Source organism: Spermophilus citellus, assembly GCF_964194105.1.
Source record: "Spermophilus citellus genome assembly, chromosome: 6".
NCBI lineage: Eukaryota > Metazoa > Chordata > Mammalia > Rodentia > Sciuridae > Spermophilus > Spermophilus citellus.
Window position 1 is genome coordinate 77,017,349 of NC_138187.1, and position 23,371 is coordinate 77,040,719.

Below are 23,371 nucleotides of genomic sequence, written 5' to 3' on the forward strand. Positions count from 1 at the left end.
AAGTAACAAAACTGCCACATCCCCCATGTGTACTCAGGCTGAAAAAAGGTTTTGCAAGTCATTGCTTTAAAGGTGCTTGGCTAGTAGGTACCTCTACACTTCAGTTCCTTTGATGGAAAATTCTGGGCCATGTAAGTGCCACCAAATAAATAAAGTGAGATGATGTTATCCAGAAACGAATCTATTCAGCTTTTTAACCCATGTCACACTTGCCAGAGTTTTCTTAAAGCAATGGTTTTAGAGCTTCAAAGTCCATTTATATTACATAGAGCCTTAGAATCCAGAGGCCAGAGGGAGAGTAAGCAGCCTTGAGGGTTTGTTAGAAATGCAGGATTTCAAACCACCACCACCTCACCATGTGAATCTGAATTTGAACCAGAGCCCTAAGTGATTCATTTGCACACTCAGATTTCAGAAGCCTGGGGAAGTCCACTACCTGGCTACTAGAGCAGTGGGAAAAATCCAGAAGTAACTTTATAAAATTCTGATGCACTTTCTCTTGAACAGTGATTCTCTGAATTTTGCCTGATAGTAAATATTCCCCTTGCTAATTTGAATGATTTGCAAGCATAGGCAAGAATTTTCACAGAGTCTCACCTTGCTGAGAACCATGCAAGGTGAGATATGGTAAGGGTTCACTTCATCTCAAGTCTAGAGGAGCTAGCATCAGGTAACATCAAAATGTTTACATTTTGTTGTCCACTGTATGAATATTCCTTTGAAGAGGGTCATTCCATAGGTGGGGCTGATTAAATGTTTAGCTCTGCTCTGAAAAAAAGTGCTGATCAGGTTAGAATCTCCAACTCAGAAAATCAATGCCATTGATGGACTGTGTTTGGGAAAGAAGTAGCCAGTTCCCTGTCTGTATATTTGCATATTGATTAGCTCTTTTCCATGAACATTTTGATCTTTTAATTAGGGTTTCCAGTGTTTTCAGTCACTGGATTAATGACCCATGTCCTGTTGACTCTTCCCAGAGTGTGAGAATTGGTTAGAATTCCATTTTTTTTTTCTTTTCAAAACCTACATGGTAAAAGCATTACTAATTATCCTGCCCACTGCACTATTTTATTATCGACTCCCAGAGGCTCATTTATGACCTGGAAGCAGGTTCTTACTTTACACAAAATAATAGCAAAAGAAGTTTGCAATGCTCTAGTCCGTACTTACCTGCCTCCCCATGTTTTATCCTTTCTAATATTTGCTTGTTGTAGAAACCTACCAATTTACATTTTTTTCCATCCATGGGTCTATTTAGTCATGCATCACTGAACAAAGGGAATTATTCTGTGAAATGTGTCCTCAGATAAATTTGTCATTGTGCCAACAATGTAGTGTATTTGCAACAAAGTTAAATGGCTTAATCTTAGGGACCATTTTTGTGTTGATGGTCTGTGGCTGATGAAATATAAGGCTGCACATGATTGCACTTATATTTATACCATTCAACTACCTGGAAATTTATATTACTTTTAAGTGAAGTTATTCCAGTTATTTTTTTTTTTTTTTTGATAGAAAGTCACAATTACCAATGAGAAATTTTGAAAAGAAAATAAATGGCTTTTAAAGTTCAGAAAATAAACCCCTGGCTCTGTCCTTGAAAAAATGGAAGCCTCTGATACCCTAATATCCAAAAAAAAAAAAAAAAAATTGAGTAATGGAGGCTGGGCAATCATTGATGATCAAAGTGAGCACACTTTACCACCAGGCTGAGGTGGCACCCAAATGGTGTGGCGCAGCCTGTGCTGTTGTTGTTGTTGTTGTTTGTTTATTTTGTTTTGGTTTTGCTTTCTGGTTGGTGGATATTGGGGACTGTATCCAGAGGTGCTGAACCACTGGGCCATATCCTCAGCCATTTCAATATTTTTCTTTAGAGACAGGGTCTCCCTAAGTTGCTTAGGACCTCACTACATTGCTGAGACTGGCTTTGAATTCACCATCCTCCTGCCTCAGCCTCCTGAGCTGCTGAGATTATAAGAGTGGGCCATCATACCTAGCTGACCCTATATTTTTGATTTGAGAAACTGGCTCTTTGCTTTTCTCAGATTTTCTGTTTTGGTGGTGTTGACCTTGTGCATTTGTGTGCTTTCTAATTGTTTCATTATTACTTTGTTTTAAGAGAAATTAGGACAAAGCAGGGTAAGAAACAGGTGATGGGGCAATTGAGTAGATTTTCTGTCCCTAGGGCATCCTGGACATTCATGCTCTTGCTTTCCTTCTTCTATTCAGCAAACATGTAGGAATGTCTGCAGTGCCATCAGCTGACCCACAGGCGGGCATAAAGTGCCAACAATTAAATTGTTATGTCTACCAGGACCACAAACATGAAGGCCTGAAAATATTAATGATTCTAGTAGAAAACACAGTTATTAAAGGCCTGAATTGGCGGGAGGGGAGATGAATCACCTAGTATAATAGAAGGGAGACACGAATATGTAGTTGTCAAGACTCTGTTTTGGAGTCAATTATATTTAGACTGAAATCTTGGTTTTGTTACCTAATATAGCTCTTTTTGTCTGTTTGTTTGTTTGTTTTGTTTTTGGTAAAGCTTTGCTTTGAAATGATTTTAAGATTATAAAAAGCTTCCAGAACATTCCAAGACATTCCCTTAGCTCCATAAATGTTAATACTCTATATATCCACAGTATAATGATTAATTCCAAGACATTAACACTGGTACCATATTCTTAACTATTCTGCAGTTTCCATACTCTTAACTATTCTGCAGGCTTTTTTCTAATTTTGCTTGTTATTCGCATATTATCCTTTTTTAAAAAAAATTCAGGCTCCAATATAGGAACTACTTTGCATTTATTCATCTTTTCTCTTCTCCTCTAATCTATGACAGTCCCTCTGTCTCTCTTTGTCTTTCATGAACTTAAAGTTTTGAAGAGTATTGGCCAATTATTGTGTATAATGTCCCAGATTTGGGGTCTCTGTTGTTTCTTCATGATTAAATGCTTTTAGGACGAAGGAAATGGAGATGGTCTCTTTTTTTTTTTCTTTAATGCATTGTATCATGAAGTATATTGGTAAGATTTGAATATGTTCTCCAGCATCCACATGATGGAACTCACTCCCTAAGGCTGCAGTATTTGGAGATGGGGCCCAATAAGAAGTGACCAAGTCATGGGGACTGTGCTCTCCTGAATGGATGCCATTATGGCAGGAGTGGGTTAGTCATCATATGTTTGCTCTAAATGTGGATTTGGTATGTTTCTCTCTCTCTCTCTCTCTCTCTCTCTCTCTCTCTCTCTCTCTCTCACACACACACACACACATACACACACGCATACTCTCACACACATTCCATTGCCCTTTTGATTTTCATCATGGGATGATACAGCAAGAATACCCTCACCAGAAGCCAGCCTGTTGATTTCCCAACCTCCAGAACTATGAGAAAAAAGATTTTCTGTTCTTTATATATTATGCTATCTCAGGTTTTCTGTTATAGCAGTAGAAAATAGATGAAGACATAAATGATGCCAGAATGTCTAATTAGTGATGGTGCTAACTTGCATCATGTGTTAAGGTGATTCCTGCCAGGGTTTATTTCTTCACTGAAAATGCTGATCCCATTCTCCTAACACCAGTAAGTACAGTAGTTATGATGATTTCAACATAACAAAAATGCAGGAATCATGGCATTGCTCAGAAATATATTGTCTAGTTACCAATGTGATTAGAGATTTCCCTGCATTGGTTTTATCTTTTTTATTAAATGTCGTGATGATGTATATGTGTATCACAAAGAACACATAACATATCACTTATAGCTATGTTTAAGGAATCAAATAAGGGCAATTTTTGTTTAGAAAATTAGTTTTAAATAATTATTGCAGTGGTAGGCAACTTCACATACATAACTTAACTTAATGTTAACCATTATTTACAGAGGGTTTATAAAGGTCCAGGTATAATTCAGTTATCTGATCCCTTTAACAAGCTTTTAAAGAAGTCTACTTACACATCACAGAAGAGTGAACTGTCATTTAAGACAGCTAAATAATTTATGAAATCATATAAACTACTAAATAAGAATGTTGGAATATAATTTCAGTTCTCTCCAATTCCAAAATTATGCTAGATCCTTCAAAAATTAGAAAATAATGATTGAAATTTTAAAAATAAAGTTCCATTTAGTTGCTTTGAAGATTGGAACATCTGTGTCATGATTAGCAAAGGAATAAAACTGTAATAATCTTAGCATTTGTAGGTGAATGAATTTTATGTGGACCTTATTTAGTTTCAAGAAAGTTAACTGTGAAGTGCATTTCAGAGGAAAATATCATACCAAATTAAATTAGATTTATTATGGTTTTATGTAATGTTTGTGAAATCATTTACATTTATTGGAGATATGAACCTTCATAAAAATAAGTGAGTACTTTTATATCCATGCAATATCCAGTATTTAATATCCATGTAAATAAAGCAAATGTATTTTCCTTAAATTTTGCAATTCATCTCAAATTTTACACTGGGCATAAAGAAATGAACTGAAAATAGTATTTTATTTGATCTCCTTTTTGAAATTATTTTTTGAAAAAGTAGCATAAATCTCTCTTTATCAAAAATATTAATAATGTCACACCTATTTGACTCTTTCAAGAGACAAGCATGTGTCCCTCAAACAGAATATTATTTAAATGAATAAAAATAGATGCTTAACATAAGTCTGCAAAAATTAATAATTAATGCATTTATTCATTTTTGAGTATATTCATAACCCCTGTATTCTATAAATCTTATGCTATCATGATCCCATGAAATCAGCAATTATGAAAACCTTTGTTATCTTAGATTTTCTGCCCAGTAGTTGCTTTTAGCAGGATCATGGCTTATAAAGATGAAATAAAGCGACTTGGTCCAACCAGTATATACAGTTTTATTACTCTACGTAATATTATTATACTGAGCTTTTATTTTATCTTAAAACAAAAAATGGAAATGGATTTGAGGATTATAAATATGGTTACTCTAGATTCTTAATTCTTACTAAGAAGCTTCTATCTTCAAGGTTTTGCAAGCTTTGATTAATTAATTTGTCTTTGTAAGACTACTGAGAAATAAGCAAAGAAGTTAAATGACAAAAGGGTATGTTTAGGATTATAATTTTATGGTATTAAAAGATTAGTGGAGATTATAATAATTAATCTAAAACTGAATAGCAATGGGCATCAAAAATACATAAAAGAGGTAAAAGGATGAGGGCACTCTTAGAAATCTAGTCGTTTGGCCCCCAACATGATAGTCTGTGACCAACAGAAAGTTCAATGGGACATTTTCATGGAAGCACCATCTGGTTTTAAAGGTCACAATTACATATAGCTATAGCTGCCATGAATTTACATCAAACCACCTGGACTCTGTATATTCTACCAGATTGTCAAACCATATCCCTAAATTTAGCCTGCACCATGTGAAAAAGTAGTACTGCTTTTGCTTGTCTCAAAATTACCATCTCCATTTTCCAATAGTTAACCCCTTTCTCTGGAGCATAAGAAACTAGGTAACAATTTTACTCACTTCTATTGTGTTTCTCATGATGTTCCACATGTTACTTTTGAGCTTTAAAAATGTTATCCACAGTCATTTACACCATAGTTTCTCTGTGATGTCTCTTTTTATTTGCTATGGCTTTTGGTGGCAATGCCCAAGACTCTGTTAACCTCTTTAGTTGTAGAAGAGGTATTTGTTTCCTAGACAGTACGGGGTCATTTTAAATTAATTTTTAGTATATAATCAGAGGATATATAACAAAAAAAAATTCAGCAAATTTTCTCAAAACTAACCTAATAGCTCTTTTTTTGTAGTTACTTTCTCAGCTGATGGCATTGTGGTTCATATTCAACAAGTGAGAAGTCTGCTTCATTCTAGATTTTCCCCACTTAATCCAAACCTTTATGTTTGTAAGTTCTTTCAATTTTACTTGATGTATGTTCACATACCGCTCTCACTCCCCTTGTGACAGGTTCTTTTAAAGGATCCATTCCATTGCCCTGTGCTCTTGGTCATTGTCTTCTGTTGTTCTTACTCTCCCTTGCATGGTTGTATTGTTTACCTATGAATGATGCTCTTTCCCATCACTGAGGGGACCCAGTGAGACTTACTCCAGTTCTCCACAAAGTGCCTAACTCAGTGCCTGGTGTATTCAAGGTGATGAATAAATGGTTGTTCAATGGCTGACTGGATGAATGAACAAGCAAATAAAACACCCATTTACATTCCCCTTACTTATGTCTTCCATGCCACACTGAGACAAAGTAGTGATCGATTATGCAGAAGTAATTATGTTGAATATGTAAACATTTAGTTTCCAAATGCTTCCTGAAGTTCTAGTGCTTAACTGTGTCATGTGTATGTATGTGTATGTTTTTAGGTGATATAACAACTTTCCAAATTTTCCCTTTACATGTGACCCATCACTTTGTTTTATTATCTCAGTAATTAAGAAAAAACATTGCTTTACATCCACCATACCTAGGTGCATATTCTAGTTTCCCACTGGAGCCATTCTTTTTTCTTTAAATTTTCTGGTGCTGGGGATTGAACCCAGGGCCTTCTGCATGCAAAGCAAGCACTCTATCAACTGAGCTATATGGAGCCATTCTTAACCACTCATTATGAGTGATTTTCCCTTTGAAGTGGTTGCAATATGAGCTTTATGCAGTGCTTTAGATGTGTACATGTATGTTGAGAATGTTAGGTGAGAGATATCCGGAACATGTCTTGAGCTAAAAAGTCCCTGTGATCTCGCATTTACTGCTCCTATTGATACTTTTCCCCATACTGAAACTGTGGGAGGCTGTTTGTAACATACTAGCGATTTCCAATCTCAAGTTGTTTTCTCTGCTGTTTCTTAATGCCTCTACAGGGGCTGATTCTCAAGAGGCTATAATGGTAACACACCTTGTTATTTATTTGACTTTTTTTTTGTCTCATGTTTCCCACATCCTTTAGCAAATACCTTCTAGGATTGCTTTCTAAAAAGAATATTTTCCCTAAATCCTTCTTTCTGGGTCGATTTGGGAGGTAACCCAAACTAAACCAAGGCTTGACGGCATGGAAGCCATAACTGACCAAGGATGAGCGACTATTCTAGTAAGAAGAAATGTCATGAGGAACGACAAGAGCTCAAGGTTAAGAATGGCAGATGCAAGAAACTAAGAGATGCCCTTTACACCTGGCTGGAGCAGGCAGCGTAAAAGAGAAAGCTTCAAAGAGGCAGGTGCCAGTTAGTGGTGGGTCTTAGAACTGATTTTCACTATGCTGATATCATTACCAGTGACAATGACACTCTGGACTGAATGATATGAAGAGGAGGAGTGATACACCAGACAGTGTGGTTCAGGGGAACTGGAGCCAAGACACAAGTTATGAGGAAATAACTACCATATCGTAACTACACAGGGGGACAAGTGTCAATAGTGACTGAAGAGAAATGCATGGATTTCACAGCTATGTAGAAGATAGCGTCTTCCTAAATTGCCATTGCTATTCTGTATCAGAGTGCAGCAGGTTATGGCAGTAACTAAGATAAACTGCTCACTTCAACAGGGAAGCATTTCAGTTATTCCTGTTGTATACAAGGGTGGTGTATTAGTAAATTTTCTGAGAATCTATTTGTTTCTCAAGAAAACGTCTTTAATTTATGTCAGTATTGATGTATCTTTATCTAATTTGAAGCAAATTTAAATAGTTGCAATGGCTAAGAAAACTCAGGTCATCTCTCTCTAGGTCATCTTTTGGTGGTACTTGATGGAGGTTGTTAATGACAGATGTTTAAAGCAACTCATTTCCAGCAGTGAGGTGAGAATGCTTGAGGGTGTAAATTTTACCAGTTTACTGATGAGCATGGAAGCAAATTGGAATGATGGAGAACCATATGTATAGCAAGCGCCTGTATGAGATTATTTCTGACTTCTTTGAGATGAATGATTTTGCTATTGCAGCTTTCATCTTTGTGTTATTAGTGGCTACCTTTTATAGGTACCGCAGTGAAAATGGGTTTGGTTGTCCCCATTAGTCAGCACAAAAGAAACCTTTTTATGAAAATGTGGCTTTCATTAAAAAGGAAAGAAAACCTAATTGAAAGTCACTGTAAATTTTGAATGATTAATTTCACGCCAAGTCATTAGAAATCTCTGATGGATATAAAAAAAAAAGCAATCATTTGCAAAATAGAAAATGGAAAACAGCTAACTTCCAACAGATACATTTTTTCTGTTTTTTTTTTAATTTGTGTATTGGGAGAGATATAATGTAGAAATTGTGAAATTTTAACATAAAAGCCTGTAGGTAGCTTGTATTTACTATTGGGCTACAAACCAGCTCATTACTTTTTCTTTGGATTATTTTATTTCAGGTGATCATGTTGTTGTAATTCAGTGGTTTTCTTATTTTTTCCCTAGCAATAATATAGCTACTTCATTATCATTTCAAGCACACAGCAAAAGCTAGGATCTGTGTTTTGTTGTATTGTGGTTTTTAATTTTCACAAAAGTTATTTTTAAAAACTCACATGCATGAAAGTGTGTGTATGTATGTATGTGTGTGTGTGTGTGTGTGTGTGTGTGTATTTTCTTTTAGCAATTAAGATCCAAACTTTCAGGCCCCTTTCTAGAAAATAAGAAGGGCATTATTTATTAATGAACTTCCTAAGATGCTCTAATACTCCTTTATATCAAATAAAAATCTCTCTCTAGTAACCAGGATTATTTATCATACAACTTTGTACTTTTGCAAAATAGACATAATATACTAAGTCTGGAGAACTCATTATTTAAAAATCAAAAATGTCTCCAGTTCTATATCTGTAGGTGCAAGACATTTTCTACTGTGAAGCTATCTTTCATTATGGGCTATATAGAAAACAAATTGAATATATAACAGTGTAAGATAAAAATCTTTTGATTTTCCTTCAATGAGTCTGACATATAACATACTCTACTATTTTGCAGGAACTAGACAAACTACAAAGACCCCAGATCAGGGTGATAGAACTTAATGTTCATTGGACAATTAAAACCAGTACTGATGGTACAGAGCATAGCTTGATGTAGATAGTCTTTGTGAGTTAGGAGTAGATCAACAGAACAGCAAAACTTTAATCTTTTCACATACTTCAAACAGTTACCAGAAAATATTCTTTAATACCATCCAGAATTCAGTTTTTAGAGGTCAACTACAATAATAATGGGGGAAAGTAGAAGCATCAGTTTTTTTTTAAGTGAAAGGCTCTTCATTTTACTTTTACTATTCTGCACATTATTGATTTTTTTTTTCTGGTGTTGTTCCTTGCAGAGAGTGAATCTGTCCTTCGATTTTCCATTTTATGGCCATTTCCTACGTGAAATCACTGTGGCAACTGGGGGTAAGTGGTTTTCTACCCATTCACCTTAAATAATCTACAGTTTCACTATAGTCATTACTTTGAATTTATCCCATATTTCAAGAGTGATATTTATTGGGAAAACCATTGTCTTGTGGCAAAAAGTTGTGAGGATATTCTTATAAGCTAAGAGAATATAGCTTTGGAAAAACTTTTTAGCACAAAGTAAAAATAGTTAGCATAATGTTCAGCTTAGATTCACCTCTGCTTTCCTTCTAAATTTTTATTCACTTTTTTAAATATAATAAGCCTATACAAATGGCAGAAATTGGAATACAGCTAGAGAAAATGTTCTCAACTAAGCTTTTGGTGTATTTTTATTTTGTTCTAATGTATGTAGTTGATAGATGTGAGTATCTCGACACACTCACAACCCCATGGATATTAGTTTGAGCTGGGTGTTTTCCCAATAATGCCACCTTTGTTGACTGACAACTTGTTTGAGGGTCTTAAAAATCAACACTGAAACCCAGTTTGAATTATTAAAGTTTTGCTATTCTCCACAAACGTGGAGGTTTGTTTGACAATTAGCAGTATCCTACCAAAGCAATTAGTATTAGAAATAGGTTGGGACAATTTTAAATAAAGCTATAAAGGTTAGTTTGAGTCATTAATTGTAATTTGGTAAGTAATAAACATTAAGAAGATAAATCTAAGTGAGATTCCTATAATGCCAGCACTGGAGAGGCTGAGGCAGAAGAATCTCAAGTTCAAAGTCAATTTGAACAACTTTGTTACTTACAGAGACCCTGTCTCAAAATAAAAAGAAATGATAGCTGAGTATGATGGTGCAGACCTGTAATCCCAGCATCTCAGGAGCTTGAGACAGGAGGATCGTAAGTTCAAAGCCAGCCTCAGCAAAAGTGAGGCTCTGAACAGCTCAGTGAGACCCTATCTTTAAATAAGTTACAAAAAATAGAGCTGGGGATGTGACTCAGTGATTTAGTGGCCCTGAATTCAATCTCCAGTACCAAAAAAATAAAAATAAATATGGGTGGCGCTGGGGATACAGTTCAGTGGGTAGAGTGCTTGCCTTGCATGCACAAGGCCCTGGGTTTAATCTGCAGCACCACCAAATAAAATAATAATAATAAAGTAAAATAAAGTAAATAAGGACTGGGGATGTACCTCAGTGACTCTTACCTAGCATGCATGATGGTCTGGATTCAATCACCTGTACAATACTGAAAAAAAAAATCTAGACATTTAAGACAATACTTTAAAGTGGAGAAAAATTGGAATCGGTACAGGTACAGTACTTTGAAGGATGTAGCAAAAGTTTGTATGAGATGCTTTGGTTATTCTGCTCTTACAAAGCAAGATGAAAAAAATGTATAGCTTCGGACACACATTACAATGTCCAGCAGAGGACTTTATGAAGCATTTTGTTTTTTAAAAAAGGACTATATGCAAATCATAGTACAAAAAGATGATGGTTCGCTGTGTGCATGTTGATAAAGAATACAGATAATTGTTGTTTTCTGATGTTTAAGTTACCTGTGTTCCATTGCATTTTAAAAAGTGAGTTCTTAAATCATGTGTTTAAAATCTGTACACACGGTGGTTTAAAAAAAAGATGCATTTTCAATTTCTCAAGTTGTTTTATTTTTGAACCTCATGTCAGTGATTCAGCTGATGTGGATGATGATTTGTCTTAGTGGAGTGGTTGGTGACAAACCCAGCAGATGTCTGTGTCATCTTTACTGCTTCAAAGTGCCGTTTTCCTTCAACAAGATCCCCCAAATGTTGATAAACCTGATGTTTTGAATGATCTCTGTCTTCTTTGGAGAAAATGCTGATACAAAGATAACTTTCTTTTCATCTTTACTTACAATATACTAGCCTGGAACTTCTGTATATAAATCTCTATACCTCATGTAAAGGGGGATAGCAGAAATAACTTAGAGACGGACCTGAATTCCTTCAAAATAAAACCAGAATCTAATGTACAAGTTTTCGGATTAATAAATAGCTTGCTTGTCTTTCCATTGTTCATTCATTTAATCAATTAACCCCTTTAAGAGACACTGTACAAGAAGCTTCACTGTACACTTGGAAGGATAAGCTCTAGTTCCTGCTCAAGAGCTTAGAGTCTAAGATGAGGAATAAGACATAAATAAACATTAAGAGAAGGCTGATTGTAAGTGCTCATGGAGCAGGATCTCGCTCAAAAAAGAGATGATTCTTGTTGGACCAATTAGCAGGTTTGTGAAAGAGCCCACCTTTGGTCTTGGTCTAAAGGAAGATAAAATTTCAGTAAGCAAAGAAATAGTCTGCAAAAGGTGAAGTGTGAAGGGGCATTCCAGACAAGGGGATGCCAAACTAAGTGACAGTCCTGAGCCCACATGGGATATGCTTGGAGGGCTGTCAAGATAATCACTTTATCTTGAAAGGAAGGTTGGAACAAGAGTCCAATGAAGATGGCAGGAGCTATATAATTTGAAAATTAGAAATTTGGATGATATCTTGCAAACATTCTTTATTCTTGGGTTATTGTGCCTGAAGTAGGATGGATTTAGTAGAAAAAGAGAAGGAGCCAGTGCAAGACCTATAACTTGAATTATTTAATCACTGTGGTCCATTAAGTTGCAGTGAAAAAAACTAAGAACAACTTAGATGCCTTCTGGACCACTGACTTGATGGATCTCTTCTGTGATTGGCTAGCTGGTATAAACAGACAGGCCTATGTGACAAATTCTCATCAGCCTTACAAATCTTAAATCAATTATTAACCATGCAAGGCTTGGAAGAAAAAAAAAAGAAACCACATATCAGGCTAAAGAAAGTTCATTGCAGGCCATTTCACATAGGTTAGGGCTGAGATTATTAAGAAGGAACATATTGGTTTCTATTCTAGGAGCTGTCAATTCTCCTTGTGTCTACAAATTCCTCTTGAACCTGTTTCTACATTGGATGTGGGAAAAACAAAGTGAAATGTTTTCATGGTGAATCCAAGCTGTGCAAATAAATAAAGTGGACACTCTAAACCACAGTCCCTTTCATCTTACCTCGCTGCTTGCCATTTCCCACATCTTCTTAAAAATCTCTTTCCCCATCCCCTCCACACAGACACAGACTGATTTAAAACTGAAATTAACTTCAAGATAATGCCTCATGTTTTCTAGGATCAATACAATTTCAAGTCAGAAAGTAGTTTAAAAATATAGACATTCATATAATTCACTGTGGCCCAGCTTTGTATTTCATAATATTTCACTATGAATAAACTTAAGTCCCTAGTTAAAAAATGCAAATTAAAATCAAACATTGGGTCATTTATTTATAAACTACTAAGATAAAATATTTACCTATTGAACATTTTAATATGCACAAGCCTCAATCAGCCATACAAATAATGCATAAAATGAATCGGAAATACAATCTTATTTTCTGGTTCACTGATAACAAAACCTGAAAGCATTTATTTATATTGTATTTTTAAAATCCTTTAGAATACAAATATTTCAGGCCGTACAAAGCTAATTCTCTATGCATTTCATAAAAATATTTCCATTAATGGTATCACTAAGGTGTGTCATTTGCATAACTCACTGCTTATTTTCTTTCTGTATGAATACCTTAATTAGCTCTTTTGTATTATTAGGGTGATCTTTTAGATGCTTCAAAAAGTAGAATTAAGTTTGAGAATTTAAACTTTAATGCCTGTGGCCATCACTGCTGATGGTATTTTTACCCAAATCCATAATGGGTGCACATGACTAGCATGAGTTAGGATTAGGGTGGTGGGTTAATTGCTGCTTTATGTAACAGGAAAGGGAAGAGGTATGTACAGTTATTCAGATAATTCTGCTCCCAAACTTAACTATGTGGACAGATGGTGATTCATAATTAAAACATTGTGTGGAATTGCAAGCATTTGGACATGAGATTAGAAAGCAAAGGTGAAATGAATTAAAAAACAAATATGAAAAGCATATTTTCTACATTGATTATATGAAGGATATGCCCTGTCTTCCTGTCTATACAAATTTCCAGTTGTAAGTTTCATAAGGGACTTCTGAATTTTAGGTCTATTTTCTTTTCATTTGCCATGTGGTAACTAAGAAAATATAAAAGTGTTAACTCAATAATGAACTCTTATTATCAGAGAAACGAATACATGGATATTTGAAGAGTCAACAGGCAAAAGCAAAATACAAATTACTCTTCTTCCCCTGGCTCCTAGTCTCCTTAATTCCCTTCTCAAGATAGAAACACCTGTTACTTTTTTGAACTCATAATATATTAAATGTAAATTTACAATAATTATATTGGGTCAATAATCATTTGCTTTTCTGCTTTAACTCCCCAGTAAGAAAGATTTTTAAAAAATGAATACATATTATCTTCATTGAGTTTCAGGAAGTATATTACCAAATCTTATATCTTCTTTTGTTCTGGCTTTCAAATAGTAATATTTTATTTATAGTTTCAAATAGTATTTCTTGCTTTTTAAAGGGACTTAATGAATAACAGGAATAAAATGGATTTTAGGGGAGAAACAGAGTTAGTTATTGTAATGACTGATTTATAAATACCATCCCCATCTTCTTTCAAGTGTGTAACCTCATGAGACAGAACTTGATGTATCCATTAACTTTTAGAATCTAGTGAGAAAGCAAAGTTATTTTGTCTTTTAAAATTATCGTTAGCAGAAAGCAGAGATTGTGAATACCCAGGGATCTGTAAATGAAGGGAAGATATAGAAGTTATAGATACTAGACAAAAGCAAATCCATTCCAATTTGGTTTACCAATTTCATGTAACACCTTCAGTTCACAAAGGTTTCTGGACAGAAGATAAATTGTGTGTTGTCTGTTCCACTGTGTGTAACTGATTCTCTGATATACCTCCAAACACCATAGAGCTCATCTTAGCAGTCCCTGGGATGGTTTATTCTTCCTCCAAACTGTCCAGTGTCAGCAGAAGATTCAGCAGATTTACCAACATTACTACATTTCTTTTCCCTCTGGCTTTAGGACTTGCATTATTTGCAAGCATCTTGGTTTCCACTACTCTGGACACATGTTGTATTTAATTGGCACTGACTCCCTGGGTTTGTGGGTGGGAAGTGTCAATAAATGACTTGGAGAAAAGCCATCTAGAAGCTAGAGCAGAGTGATAGGAATAAGCAAGAAAAATATCAAAGGCAGAAATATGGATCCAGTCAAGGACAACAATTAATTATACATAAGTGAAAGAGAGAAGCATCTGTACTTATGACTAGGAGATAGGATTGGTGGAGAGTTGATCAGCTGAGATGAGGGTTTGGGTAAAAACCATTTCCCCCCAGCACATCCCCTTTCATTGACATAACAGCCTCAGAAGAGCCCACTTGTAACCAGTGCTTGAATATACACTTAGGAATATTTATCTGTAAAAAGCATCTGTGGATTCAGGTTTTATTGGAAACATCAACAATAATACTCTGTGTACATCCTTTCTTAGTGACTGAAGCAATCATTCAGAAAAATAGAAATATTACACAAATGCTTCAGTACATCACCCAGCTGAAAATAAAGGGAGTCCAGGTGACTCTTTAATTAGTAAAGTAGCAACATGTGACAGATGGTCTGTCTATCATCTGTGTTTTCCTATCTATCAAATAGCACAATAAAATTACCTTCACGTAAAGATTTTCAGGATCATTAATTAATTCATATGTTATTGATATTTGTTTCATAGAAAATATTACATAAATAGTGTATATGATTACTATAATTTTTATGTTAATTTTCTTTTATTTCTTTTTGAAATGGTTTCTCTGTAAAGCTGTGTTTATTCACTAAATCTGTTTGTCTGTAGTTTCTTAGATGACATAATTTTCTAGATTTCCAAGAAAAAAAAATGTAAGCTATAACTCAAGGAATATTTAGAAAATTAACTTAGAGCTGTGGTAACTGCTCCTTTTACAGGCTGAGTCATCCATTTGTGACCAGGAAATATAATTGTATTAGATGACTAGTATATCCATTTTATCAGGGTGATTTTATCTGTCATTTCTATGTGCAGTGTGCAATGTCCAGTTTCAAGTTCACTTCTAAAGACCTCCCAATATCTGGGACTCTGGGACACTTTCTAGAAATCCTTGTCTTTTAGCACAAGGCAATAGAATCTTGAAATCTCGACCTAATAGTGATATCATAGCAGGAATTATTATATGAAGCAGGTCACATATGCCAGTATGCTTCTTATCCTATCCTTTTTTTTATTAGTTGTTCACAACATTACAAAGCTCTTGACATATCATATTTTATACATTAGAATCAAGTGGGCTATGAACTCCCATTTTTACCCCAAATACAGATTGCAGAATCACATCGGTTACACATCACATTTTTACATACTGCCATATTAGTGACTGTTGTATTCTGCTACCTTTCCTATCCTCTACTATCCCCCCTCCCCTCCCCTCCCCTCCCATCTTCTCTCTCTACCCCATCTACTGCAATTCATTTCCCTCCATGTTTATTATCCCGTTCCCCTCACTTCCTCTTACATGTAATTTTGTATAACAATGAGGGTCTCCCTCCATTTCCATGCAATTTCCCTTTTTTCTCCCTTTCCCTCCCACCTCATGTCTCTGTTTAATGTTAATCTTTTCTTCCTGCTCTTCCTCCCTGCTCTGTTCATAGTTGCTCTCATTATATCAAAGAAGACATTTGGTATTTGTTTTTTAGGGATTGGCTAGCTTCACTAAGCATAATCTGCTCTAGTGCCATCCATTTCCCTGCAAATTCCGTGATTTTGTCATTTTTTAATGCTGCGTAATGCTCCATGGTGTATAAATGCCACATTTTTTTTTATCCATTCATCTATTGAAGGGCATCTGGGTTGATTCCACAGTCTAGCAATTGTGAATTGTGCTGCTATGAACATCGATGTGGCAGTATCCCTGTAGTGCGCTCTTTTAAGGTCTTCAGGGAATAGTCTGAGAAGGGCAATAGCTGGGTCAAATGGTGGTTCCATTCCCAGCTTTCCCAGGAATCTCCATACTGCTTTCCAAATTGGCCGAACCCGTTTGCAGTCCCACCAGCAATGTACAAGAGTACCCTTTTCCCCATATCCTCGCCAGCACTCGTTGTTGTCTGACTTCATAATGGCTGCCAATCTTACTGGAGTGAGATGGTATCTTAGGGTGGTTTTGATTTGCATTTCCTTGACTGCTAGAGATGGTGAGCATTTTTTCATGTACTTGTTGATTGATTGTATGTCCTCCTCTGTGAAGTGTTTGTTCATGTCCTTGGCCCATTCGTTGATTGGGTTATTTGTTTTCTTATTGTCTAATTTTTTGAGTTCTTTGTATACTCTGGATATTAGGGCTCTATCTGAGGTGTGAGGGGTAAAAATTTGTTCCCATGATGTAGGCTCCCTATTTACCTCTCTTATTGTTTCTCTTGCTGAGAAAAAAACTTTTTAGTTTAAGTAAGTCCCATTTGTTGATTCTTGTTATTAACTCTTGTGCTATGGGTGTCCTATTAAGGAATTTGGAGCCCGACCCCACAATATGTAGATCGGAGCCAACTTTTTCTTTTATCAGACGCAGAGTCTCTGATTTGATATCTAGCTCCTTGATCCACTTTGAGTTGACTTTTGTGCATGGCGAGAGGAGGGGATTCAGTTTCATTTTGTTGCATATGGATTTCCAGTTTTCCCAGCACCATTTGTTGAAGATGCTATCCTTCCTCCATTGCATGCTTTTAGCCCCTTTATCAAATATAAGATAGTTGTAGCTTTTTGGATTAGTCTCTGTGTCCTCTATTCTATACCATTGGTCCACCCGCCTGTTTTGGTACCAGTACTATGCTGGTTTTGTTACTATTGCTCTGTAATATAGTTTGAAATCTGGTATCGCTATACCGCCTGATTCACACTTCCTGCTGAGAATTGTTTTTGCTATTCTGGGTCTTTTATTTTTCCATATGAATTTCATGATTGCTTTATCTATTTCTACAAGAAATGCCGTTGGGATTTTGATTGGCATTGCATTGAACCTATAGAGAACTTTTGGTAATATCGCCATTTTGATGATGTTAGTTCTGCCTATCCATGAACAGGGTATATTTTTCCATCTTCTAAGATCCTCTTCTATTTCTCTCTTTAGGGTTCTGTAGTTTTCATTGTATAAGTCTTTCACCTCTTTTGTTAGGTACTTTAAGCTCAGTCATCAAACAGGGATACATTGATGGTATGGGGATGAGCACTGCCCTGTGGATCCCAATAGTGGCCTTTCTTAGAATTGAGATTTATTTAAACACTTACAGTTTAACTCAAAAACATACAGAAGACCCAACCCCAAGTGAAAACTTGAAAGTTAATTAAAGGTACATGTAAGGCTTTGCCTTTTAATTAGACAAAAGTTTATTTATATCTGTTGTTTCAATGCTACATTTATTTGCAGTATGTTTTTCCTACATCATAGATAACTTGTAGGTATAATGTAGTTCAAACTTGTGTTCTCACTTTGAACTGTATAGCTTTGGACCTGAAGGGTAGTTTTAAAAAAGTAATAGATCAAAATATTTTGTGGATTAAGACTAATGGGATTGTGATGGGATTGGATTACTTTGTTTATCTGACTAGCTTGAGGGCTACTGATAAATTTTTATTTGAACTACCGGAATTGTTCAAATGAGAGTTTTCTGACTAAAAAAGCAAATAAAGTAAATTAATTTACTTTTAATTAGTTAATTGTCAATTACTTTTAATTAGTTAATTGTCAATTCCCTAGGATACTTTAAAAAAAAGAACATCCTTACTTAAGTACAAAATTAATAAAATTTGGGGCAATTATATTTTGTAAAAAATAAGGAGAGCATGGGTGGAAATTTACTTCCCACCTCTATTCCCTTTAGATAGGGAATAAAGGTGGGAGGGAAAGGGAGGGAGAAGGGGAATAACAAGGATAAAGGAAGGAAATGGTCATCATTATACAAAATTCATGTATAAAGATGTAAATTTGGTGTCAACATACCATGTATACAAACAGAGATTTGATAAATTGTGGTATAAAGTTGTATTAAGAATTGCAATGCAAAAAAATTATGAATGTAATGTACTCCACTAGTGTCATGTAAGAAATAATAAAAAAAATTGTATAAGTGATAAAGAGTAAAATACTTTAAATTTTACAAATTGTGGTAAAATATACATAGCAGATGAAGTTTATGAAATTACTATTTCTGAAACTATTACTATTTATGAAATTACTATTTCTGAGATCTTAGTCATTGAGGTATAAAAAAGAAGTTTTTTTCTCTTGACTATCTTCTTCTTCATATGTAGTAATCTCTTTAGTTAATTTGTTATTTTCCTCCAAAATGCCTTAGAAACTTAACAGCTTCCCAGATCTTTGTACTAGCGTATTTTGCAGGCCAAATTTCCTGTTGTTGTTGTTCATCTTATCTATGGTTCAATAATTGAAGATTATTTAGGAGAAATTTTTGGAACTATTTTTCAATATTAGATAAATCTAATCAAACTGATGATATTATTCAGAAATCATTGACTACTTCCAACTTCTGTAAAGTTTAAAAAGTAAAATTCATAAAATATAACTAGATATTATTTTTTATACAATCATGTGTTAATATAGAAAAATGCTTATGATAAAAATCAAGATGTAAAATTGAATAATACTATGAGAACAATTATTTAGAAATGCACAGCAAATAGAATAGGAGATGAATTAAGTACTGATTATTTTAGAATCACTGCATTAAGAGTGGTTGGTTTTCTGTTGCCTAGTTTCCAAATGTTCATGTAAAAAAATGTTTTTTTGTTTTGTTTTGGGAGGGGTTGATTGATTTGGTGTGATTTGGGTTGGGTTAGTTAGTTTGTTTGTTTGCTTGTAGGGTAGGGGGTAAAGCCTAATATATGCTAGGCAACTGCCCTAGCACTGAGCCATATCCTGAGCCCTGAAAAATGATGTGTCAGTTTAAATTCTTATATAATAATTATTATAAGAAGTGAGTAGGAATCTGACTTCTTTTTGCTGGAGATGGCTACCCATTGATTTTAACAGTTCTTAATAAATTTTGTTTCTCATCAATATACATTATGCTACAAAGTTCTCTTATTTTTCATAGAATTAAAAAAATATATTATTAACATTTACCTGATTTTTATCATAAGTCTAACTATAAAAAATACATCAGGAGTCTATTTTATAATCATGACATTGGGAATTTTTTTAGAGTGGTATAAAGCCCAGAAACTATAAGGAAAATATTGATAAAATTGCATATAGTCATACCTCATTTTATTGCACTTAGCTTTATTGTACTTTGTAGAAATTTCATTCTTTTTACAAATTGAAGGTTTGTGATAATTGTGTTGAGCAAATCTATCTGCTACCATTTTTTCAACAGCTCAGATGATCATTAGCTTTTTGTTTTTTAGAAATAAAATATTTTTTAGACAGATCTGACAAGTAAATGGTGAATGTTTTGGTTTGGATGTGATGTGTGACTGTGAGACTATGCAAGAAGGCTTAGAGGAGAAAAGATTTGGGTATGAGATCCTTAACCCAATCAGTGAATGATCCCATGATGGGATTAACTGAATGGTGGATGAAGGCCTCTAGGATGTGGCTGGGGGAGGTGGGAATTGGAGACATGCCTTTGGGGTATGTGTTTTGTATTTGGCAAGTGGAGTCTTTTTCCACTTCCTGATCATCATGTGAGCTGCTTCCCTCTGCTACACTCTTCCCCCATAATGTTTAGCCTCCCCTGGAGTCTAGAGGAATGGAGCCAGTTGTCCAAGGCCTGAGACCTCTGAAATTGTAAGCCCTCAAATAAACTTTTCCTCCTCTCAAATTGCTCTTGTGGGGTCTTTTAGTCACAGCAGTGAAAAAACTGACTAAAACAATGAGAAATGACAAAGATCCTTTTTAAACAGAAGTTAAAGGAATTTCTGATTTTAGGAATTTGTTGATCCCTTTTTAACACCAACCCAAAACTATGGAACCTGTTAGGGAGTTGAAATGGCAGAGCAAATCTCCATTCCCAAAATCTGAATGGATATGTGACTTCAAGGACACTTAAAATTCTGGTTTTGGAGCAGAAAGCATTGTAACCAAAAATTGATAATAACCCCTAAGAGCAAGGTTAAAGTTCAAGTATAGATTGGTCTAATAGTAAGCAACTCCAAGGGATTTCAGTCTTAAGGAAACAATTAAACATTTATGGACTTGGCCTTCCAGAAACACAGCAGATTCTCCCAATGAAAGTCTGAGAAAGGTCCCTCTTGTCTCTGGGAAGGAAGGAAGAAGCAATCACTGTGGAGGACACCCAGCCTTCTGCAAAGGAAAGGCCTAATATTTAGGGAAAGGTTTGCATCAGTTAGGGCAGAAGTATTCCTTCCACTAGAGCAACCCTCTTCAACCTTCCCTGTTGGCACAGGGGAAAACAAAATATGTGGTAAATAGTCCAGGAATGCTATATCTAGGGAGGGAAGTGACAGGCAGGGGGAAAATACTCCAGTACAGAAACCTCTGGGAAGGTCACAGACCAAAAATACTTAGGACTGAGAAACTTATAAAAATCGAAAATGAAAGAGGAAAAGAACTTGGAAGAGTTGCATGATTGCAATAAAAATGAAACAGGAGTATCCAAAGAGAAGAGAACAGAAGAAATATTTGGAGTAATAATAGCCAAGATCTTTCCAAAATTGACAGACACCAAGCCAAAGGGCTCAGAAAACACCTACCAGGAAAGGAACAACCAAAAACTGTGCCTATGCGTATCATTTTCAGACCAAAAAGGAGGGAAAAAAAGTCTTAAAGAAACCAGAGAAAACCATATCTGCTGAAAAATACTCAACCAGCATTCCTGAAAGCTGTCAAGGTCATCAAAAGCAAGCAAGTATGGGAAGCAGACAGGGGGATGCTCAGCAGGCATGACAACTGAATGGAATGTGGCGTCCTGGGAGGGCTCCCAGGCAGAGAAAGACATTACCTGGAAACTAAAGAAATAAGAGTTTAGTTGATAATTTAGTTAATAGTAATATATCAATTAACTTTCCAATAATAATATGCCAATTGATGTTTCCTTAATTTTAACAAAGACACCATACTGTTAAGATGTAACACTACAGTAGAAAATATGTGGAGTAGATGGAAAGACTCTAAACTGTCTTTTTAATTTTCTGTACATCTAAACAAATTCTAAGATACAGCTTATTTTAAAACACTGGAAATACAAGTGGCAATTAAACATATGAAATGATATAATCATACTCATAGTAACTAGAATACAAATCAGAATTACAATGAGATACTATTTTCAAACGTGATTTAGAAAGATTTTTTTAAATGAATTTTTATTGGAACATCATAATTATACATAATAGTGGAATTGATTATGCAATATTCATACATGCATATAATTTGATCAGTTGCATTCCCCACTACCTTCCATTTCCTTTCTTTCCTTATTCTCTTGCTTTTATCTACTTATTGCCCTGTTACTTTTAATACTCTTATATTTTATTTAGTGTATATGTTTGTGTGTATATATACATATTATATATATATATATATATATATATGTATATCATATATATATATATATATATATATATATATATATATATATATATGAATGATTCATTGTGGAATGTTGTACATAGACATAGCATAATTTGGTAGATTCCATTCCCCAGTACTACACCCATGGCCCTTTCCTCTTCCCTACCTCTCAATCCCCTTCCTCTACTCTGTTCTTCCTTTTATTCCCACCACCACTATACACATACACACACACACACACACATAAATATATATAAGACATATACATATATAAAATAAATACATATCTAAATGTATATATATATATCTGAATATAATATATATATTCATATTCTCTCTCTCTCTCTCTCTCTACCTTTCACATATGTGAGAAAACATCCAACACTTGACTTTCTTACTCCGGCTTATCTGTGCATGATGTTAATATTTTCTTTAGAGTGTAAGGAAGGTGCTTCAAGCATTGCTAATGGAAATTCATTATTATCTACTAAATTATAAAATATATAATTGACACCGTGATTTCTACTTCTAAAAATGTATCCTGATGATATCCTGGCATACATCTGAAAGATCTATATAAGGATAACTAATACAAAAAAACTGAAAACCACCTGAATGCTCATTAATAAGGATGTTCAGGATAAATAAGTTATTGTACACCCATAGAAAGGAATGTTGTGTGCTCTTTAATTAGAATGAAATAGCTTTATGTGTGCTTGGTTAAAAAAAAAAAAACGAGATGCAGAACTACGTTACTTATATTTAAGTGTATGTATATGTATGCAGACAGATTTATACATGCATAAACTCTCTCTGAAATAATTTGGAAGAAACACGATGCTTGCAAGAAATAGACAAATCTCTTCAAGGACATATAAGAAAGTATTAATAGTTCTAATTCTCAAAGCAAATCAATTGGTGGATGACTGGAGGTCAGGAATAGGAAAGAGATGTAATTTTCACAATCAGTTGAGCATATCAAATTATTACTGTATCACATATTACCTTTAAAACACCATTAATATTTAAAATCCTTATTGGTAATATTGATAGGAGTAAATTTTGTCAGTGTATGTACTTTTATGATATAATCTTATAATAGATGTATCAAAGAAAATGAACAGTCTATAAGAACATAATGTGTAAAGTTTGTTTCATAATTGTTTCTATTTCAAACTTATTCTTTTTTTTTTTTTAATGTTGAACATAGAACCCAGGACATCATACATGCTTGGCAAGGACTGAACCACTAAGGTATAGCTTCAATTTTAAAAATGCATAATGTTTTAGAGTTTGAGGCAGTTGAAATTGTTCATGAAAAAAAACCTGTTTTTTTAAGAAAGGATAATTTATATTTATTTTTTTTGAGGGACTATTGTATACCATCCTAAAACATGGAACCCATGACACTAGTTTAATACAACAAAGGTTCCTGAGGACAAAAT

At 34.6% G+C, this 23,371-nt stretch overlaps 1 protein-coding gene across 1 annotated transcript in view; it reads left to right on the plus strand.

Moving 5' to 3' along the window:
• PLXDC2 (plexin domain containing 2) overlaps nt 1-23,371 on the plus strand; it is a 426,852-nt gene that overhangs the window by 229,486 nt on the left and 173,995 nt on the right. Inside the window, exon 4 of the mRNA XM_081299629.1 lies at nt 9,310-9,379. Within this exon, the coding sequence (XP_081155755.1) occupies nt 9,310-9,379 (70 nt within the window). The remainder of the gene's footprint in view (nt 1-9,309; nt 9,380-23,371) is intronic.